Here is a 6,859-nt window from a genome sequence, read left to right as displayed (position 1 = left end):
CGGATCTGTTAAGAGGTGGTGAAAAAAAAAAAACTTTTTTAGGTGGTAATTTAAAACTTTGAAATTTTAAGGTGGTAAACACAAATTTGATTTTTTTTAGGTGAATCACAAAAAATCCTAAATTCAAACATAGAAGTTCAGACAAGAAACATAAGTCAGAACTAAAACTGAAAACAAAAAATGATGCTGGATATCCTAAGCTAGTTCGAACCAAGTTGGCAACCTCCCCTCCTCTCTCTCTCTCTCTCTCCTATTTTTACTGTTCCATTACAATTCCCATCCACCCCTTCTTTCTTACGCTCCCCCCCAAAACCATGAAACGAAATTGCAGCAAAAACTGCTAAAAACTTTCATTCAAACCAAGGTACTCACTTTTTCCTTATCTCAAGATACTTTGAATCTTTGACACATAGCCTGTGCTTCTTGCTTCTGCTTCTGCTCCCTGTGTTTTTCTCTGCAAATTTTCTACTCAATTTGGCAAGAGAGAGAAATGGGTTAGAGAAAAAATGGCCGAATTTTGGTGGGTAAGTAGTGAATTTGTTGTTAAAGAGTGAGATTATTTGAAAATGGTTGAATTGAATGGAAGGGGGTTTCAGGTTTCAGGGCAGTTGGGATTTATCAGCACCACCATCTCTGCAGCCGCCGTCGCGAAAACCACCATCAATTCCACCACGAAAACCCCAGAAATGTAGATGAGGAGGAGAGAGAGAGAGGAAGAACAAGCCCCAACGCCACCCTTTCCACCACCACCACCAACAACAACACCGAATCATCACCAATTACAGCAAGACCCTCCACCACCCTTCAACCACAATCATCAATTCTACGTGCAGCAATCTCAAAGTGGGAATCAGTTTAGAGAGCTTTATTCTGAGCTGGAACCCCGGAATTTGGTATCCATTTCACCACCCCAACAACCCATCAAGAAACGCTCTTATATCTCCTCTTCTTCGCCTTCGGTTGCTGCAAGCACGCAACATGTTCGGCAAAAGTCCTCAATGGAAGATTCTTCTTTTGAGCAGCAGCAGCAACCCGTTTCCACTAGATCAGCATTGAGAAAAGCCGGATTAGGGGAGATAGTAGAGGTCCAAGGGGGTCACATTGTCCGAGCCACAGGGAGAAAGGACCGTCATAGTAAGGTATGTACTGCCAAAGGTCCGAGAGATCGTAGGGTTCGTCTGTCAGCTCATACAGCTATACAGTTCTATGATGTCCAGGACCGGCTTGGGTATGACCGTCCTAGCAAGGCAGTTGATTGGTTAATTAACAAGGCAAAAACTGCTATTGATGAGCTTGATCAATTGCCTGCTTGGAGTCCTACTAATATGAACGTTTTAAGCTCGAATAGGCGGCGTGGTAAGAACGCTGCAGGAGATGGGGTGGTGGAAATGGCTGAGGAGAAGGCTGCTGCGAGTGCAGAGGGGATGTATGGTGGTGAGGAGCAGCAACAGTTTTACAACAATGCTAATAGTTCTAGTTCTAGTTTGTTACCACCTTCTTTGGATTCTGATGCTATAGCTGATACCATTAAGTCTTTTTTTCCTATAACGAGTTCGGCATCAGCATCTCCGATGCAATATCAAGATTACTCTCAGGGTGGTTTGTTGCAGAGGAGTGGTGGTGGTGGTGGTGGTGGTGGTGATGGTAGTAGTAGTAGACAGAGTCAAGATTTAAAGTTGTCTTTGCAGTCATTTCAGGATCCTATTTTGATGCACCAACATTCACACCACCATGGTGCTACTGCTGTTCATCATGAGCAGCAGCATACATTGTTCCCTGGAGCTGTTCCAATTGGGTTTGATAACCCAAATTCGAGTTGGTCTGATAGTCATCATCAGCCCAACCCGGAATTGGGACGGCTCCATAGGCTGATGCTTGGCTGGAACACCCAACAAACTGATACCGATCATCACAATGTTGGTAACAGTAGTGGCAGTGGCGGGGGCGGATTTATTTTTAATCAGCCCCCACCTCTGTTGCAGCCGTTGTTTGGTGGTGGCCAGCACAGCCAGTTTTTACCACAGAGGGGACCCCTTCAGTCCAGTAACACACACTCTATCCGTGCTTGGATTAGTGACCCATCTTTTTCAATTGCTAGCTCGAATGAACATCATAATCAACATCATCAAGCAATTGCAGTCCATCCACAAGCCTTATCAGCTCTTGGTTTCACTTCAGGTGGATTCTCTGGGTTTCACATTCCTGCTCGGATTCAGGGTGAGGAGGAACACGGCGGCGATCCTAATAGGCCGTCCTCTGCTTCCTCCGGTTCTCACCATTGATAAAACCAACTACAAATACTCTCCCTTCACTTGTTTCACTCTCTAAAGGTAATACTTTCATTACCCAACTTTGTTTACCTTTCTGCATTTTGATTCCAGGTTATCAGTTATAACTTCTTATCTGTTTTGTCTGCAGGACATTGTATGATTACATATAAATCACTACCCAACTATGAGATTATGATGAAGACAAGAATTCAGAAGAAACTATGGGGGAGTGTTCAGTTACTTTGAATCAGTGGCTTTAAATATTGGGGAAGATTAAATCTGAGAGAAAAAATTTCAGGTTTTTTCTTTTCCGTAAAGTTAAATTTCTTATCAATTAGTTTATATGCTACTTGCTTTAATGTTCAAGCTTTCCTTTATGTTTAGATGAGCTTGTGAAGCTCAACTTTGCTGGAACTTTGTTGTACTTGCTAGTATTTTGCTTTTATGCTACCATATGATGCCTTCCTTTTATGTACTCCTGTATGACTTTCTGTCTTTTAATTTTGAATGCTTTCACTGCAATTCATGTTCGAAAATACTAATATAGCTGCTATCTTTAAATGTGCAAAATTCTAATGGGTATCTATCTGTCTTTTTATCTCGTTTAGTACTAAATCTGAGGAGTTGCTTTCTCAATTTCCATTGAAAGAGGCACATACAGAGATTGGGGCCTTGAGTATGCTCTCCATTTTAGGGGTCAATCTTTTATGTGATTGAAAGAGATTTACTTTGCCGTTGTCTTTGTTGCTTTACTGCCCTAGTATAGGACTTGTCCAGTTGTCCTACTTCAACCAGCTTCCCCAAAAAAAACATGAAAAGAATCGAAAGACTAATTGATCTTTTACATAGGTCTTTGCCTTTGTTTTTTCCAGCCAATGTATTATAAGTCCCTTTCGAGAACGATAGCAATGTGCCAATATGCAGCTAGCTTACTCCATCTTAGTGTAATTCCACCACCCTTTTTCAGTTTTCACTGCTAGGGAAAATTTGAAAATTTTCATCATTCAGTAGAAAATGAATGCTGATTCTGTAGTTGCATTACATTTACACAATCTTTGCTTTACTACCTCTTTAGTACATAAACAGATCATTAATAAGATAGGGCCATGTATTTTCATATTCCCATCTAAGCAAAGGCAAGTGGGGTAGTAGACACAAATTTGTAATGGCTCCATTAACTTCACTGAAATGATACAGAACTACACTTGGGGGCTCATATTAGGCATAAGTACATGTCTTAATATCAGATGTTGCTATTTTTAGTAAATGATTGTTTTTAGTTCAAATTGGAAAGTCTACATACCTACCCATGCCGGAATGTCTAGGTTGTAACATGGGTACTTGAGGTGAAATGAAAAGTCCGAGTAACTTAGCTTTTTGTAAAAACAAATCCTCTTACTCAATTAAATGTTACTTAGCTCTAGTTTCAGAACCTTTCAAAATCCGAAAGTTGGGCCATAGGATCAGATGGGTTGGAGGAGGAATCTAGTTTAAGATTACATGATGGCATAGGAGAGTCTGAACACCCAAGGAAACAAGAAAACATGAAAGATGATATGTATAGAGATGAACAGAGTTACACTTTACTCTATAATGAGAGAACAACCTAGATGGGGTACCAATATTGCATAATACTTCTCATGGTCCCCTACTCTGTTATGTCAATGTCTACTAAATTTTTTTGTATGTTTAGCTGGAAACTTTTAGCATCCTTTTAATTTCTTTCTCTGCTTTGTTTTTTTTTTCTTCTTTTTTTTCTTCTCTCTCTCTTATTTTTTTCTTTCAAAATTACAATAAATCACTTGGGTACCTATTGGGATGGGGACACATACTAGATGGCTGTTGGTACTTATTTATGGTTGGTTGATGGCTACAACTCAGGAGGCAGAACAGACTATAAATTTTTCTGATCAATTATTTGTTTTATTTACTTATTTCAAATTAAATTTTATTTTTTCTTCAGTTTAAATTTGAAGTTGAGAAAATACCTTAAAATCAAAGTTGTTAGGTTTGGGGTCCTACCTAGGATTGGTGGGGGTTAGGATTGGATCGGTAGAATCAGGATCAGTTTCTACTTTCTACTTAGTAACCAAACACACTTATACTACACTAAAATGCAATATAAATCATGTATGTCAGTCAAACATAATGCTAAAAGACATTGTTTAAGGTCATTACTTAAGAAGTTCCAAGTGTAATTGATAAGATGTGTGAAAATTTGTCCAAAGTTTTGATCAACTTTGTCATAGTTGGTAAAGTTATATTAATGTCTTTAATTTGGTCACTTTTAGTAACAAAGGTATTAATGTTTTTAATTATTTGTGAAGAAGAATTATTTAGTACTCCGTAATAAAAAAACCCTGTGTAGAATTATTGAGTTTATGAGGTAGACAGTTAGGAGAAGCTTTCAGAAATTTACAAAATGCATGGACGTTGGAGAGGACAAATATGATAAAAGGTTTTTATGTTTTCATTTTAAAGGGGGAAAAACTTGAAACTGTATATAATTGTAGAGATATTATTGAAGAAAATAGTGAGTTTATATCTTTTGATAGGGGCCCTCTTGAAAACTAACAGTATTACATGGTGGGGTTTAATAGTTTGATTGTTGATGAGTTGGATTGTACAAGATTAATATTATTCTCTTAATTATTATTGATTGAAGTTAGATAGGGGCACGAAATTGTACAAATGTGAGAGAGCATTTGCTGTCATACAGCTTGCTATTTTTGTAACAGCTTAATTTTTCATTTTTCATTTTTCATTTTTCATTTTTCATTTTTCATCTTGTTTTTTGTTTTAGATAGTTTGATATAAATCAGCCTTTTAGGGTTGCTACTGGTCCTTTAATATTTGGTGTGATAGATACTAGAGCTGATAAGGTGGGTGTCGGTTAAAAACGAAATGAGGTAGGATGGGTGAAATAGTTTAAGGTTGGTGGAGTCGGGTTTCCGAGCAGAATGTGGAGGATTAGAAATTGTTCCGAAAACAGGGTAAGAGTGTGTGTAAGACCAGTTCCATCCGAGATAAGCTAAGTTTGAAAAGTCAATTGTTGCCTAATTGATAAAGCTAAGTAAGAGTGTGTGTAAGAACAGTCTGTCATCCTCTATTTCTTTCTTTAGGGTCAGGGGCAGGAGCAGTTGCATTTGGCGGCCAATACCATAAATTAAAATCATGGCATATATCATTATTAAAGGTCCATCTCTCCTTTAGGGATGAGGTTTAATTAAATGAATTGTTTGGGCCAAGTAGAAGCTGTAGAATCATTCAATTATGGTATTGTTTTTATCATTGAAGAAGAAGAAGAAGAAGAACATATTGAGAATCTTAGGACAACAAGACATCATAAGTTGGCTGAATGTTGGTCAGACCTACTAGATATGAGTCGTGTCATGCTTTCACACGGCTCTAGCCCACGTCCACGAGCATAAGCCCAAATTCAATTAATTGCCTCAAGTTGTTCTCTTATCCTTTTAGGGTTTTCATTTCCGAGCAACTCCTTAGCTCGGAAATACCCCTACATTGTTCCGCATTGGTCTTTCAACATTGATTTGCTTGGCAGTTCCTCTAGGCCTTTTGCCATTAAACTGAAGTGATGACTCATTAACTTCGTCTAATCATCTGTCCTTTCCATTTATCACTGAATTTTTTACAAAGGATCTTTCCTCTCATTTCCTTTCCTTTTCCATCAAATCCCCCATATAATTTCTTTCTTTTCCTTCCAAATCCCATCAACCAAACAAAGCTCTCCAGTGTTTTTAATGCAAAACAGGAGAATTATTTCCAATATTTGCCTCCTTTGGTGGCTTGGTCTTCTCATCTCTGACAAATTAACAAAGCCCACAAATTTTGGGTATAATAATTCCTTAAGCTTCGCATCACATTTCAAACACACATTGGGGGATGTTTGATTTACCTTATAAAAATAAATTTCAAGTCCAATGAGTTCCAAGCAAATCTAATAAGTTTCAATTTATACTTAAAAATTATTTATTATTATTATTATTATTATTATTATTATTATTATTATTATTATTATTATTATTATTATTATTATTATCATTATAAAGAAGCGATTACACAAAGTTGGATGGGAGCCTAGTTACTAATTGGGCTCCAACACCCTTATTCAAAGCAAAACACAAACGATGAAAAAGAAAAGAACGAATATTAGCAGCAGCCGTGTTACTCTGAGCAACTCGTGAGACCCTAGCCATGAACTTGAGGGCATCACACCATAGTTCTCCAAAGGTGGAGAAAGCAAAAGCGATAAAACCATATCCGTTGTCTATGCACTTCGCTTCATACTTATTATCATCAAATGCTAATAAAGTCAAACATTTTACAAATAATTAGTGGGAAGCCGAGATACAATCTGAGCTCCCACTCCTCTAGCTATAGCAAAGCCTATCCTGGTGAAAATATGAGCAGCAGCACGAGCTCCAATGTCCCGTGTCCTAGAAAACTTATGAATCCGCTTCAGCAACGCAATAACATCCTTATCCAGCTCCCTCAAAGAAGAGAAAGGGAACGGAAGAAAGTCATAACCAATGGCCCTGCAACGTGCTTCGTACTTGACCCGCTTCCGA

General features: G+C 38.0%; 1 protein-coding gene across 3 annotated transcripts; it reads left to right on the top strand.

Annotated features, from left to right (window-relative positions):
* Positions 1-212: 212 nt before the first annotated feature.
* Positions 213-2,741, top strand: LOC110790950 (transcription factor TCP4). Of its 3 annotated transcripts, none has more exons than XM_021995698.2 (3): positions 213-520; positions 597-2,330; positions 2,419-2,741. In XM_021995698.2, exon 2 carries the CDS (start codon positions 693-695, stop codon positions 2,280-2,282), a length of 1,590 nt encoding a protein of 529 aa, XP_021851390.1. In that variant the 5' UTR covers positions 213-520; positions 597-692; the 3' UTR covers positions 2,283-2,330; positions 2,419-2,741. The 3 variants fall into 3 exon arrangements, with proteins under 3 accessions (XP_021851390.1, XP_021851389.1, XP_021851388.1); XM_021995697.2 differs by having other exon boundaries at positions 213-524; XM_021995696.2 differs by having other exon boundaries at positions 213-2,330.
* The last annotated feature ends 4,118 nt before the right edge of the window (positions 2,742-6,859 follow it).

The sequence above is a fragment of the Spinacia oleracea genome, chromosome 4 (assembly GCF_020520425.1).
Source record: "Spinacia oleracea cultivar Varoflay chromosome 4, BTI_SOV_V1, whole genome shotgun sequence".
Taxonomy (NCBI): domain Eukaryota; kingdom Viridiplantae; phylum Streptophyta; class Magnoliopsida; order Caryophyllales; family Amaranthaceae; genus Spinacia; species Spinacia oleracea.
The sequence above is the reverse complement of the archived record's forward strand: the minus strand, read 5'-3'. Positions and strand labels throughout refer to the sequence as shown.

Bases quoted from the DNA above. Each gene is read 5' to 3' on its own strand.
- LOC110790950 (XM_021995698.2), top strand. From the start codon at position 693: ATGAGGAGGAGAGAGAGAGAGGAAGAACAAGCCCCAACGCCACCCTTT.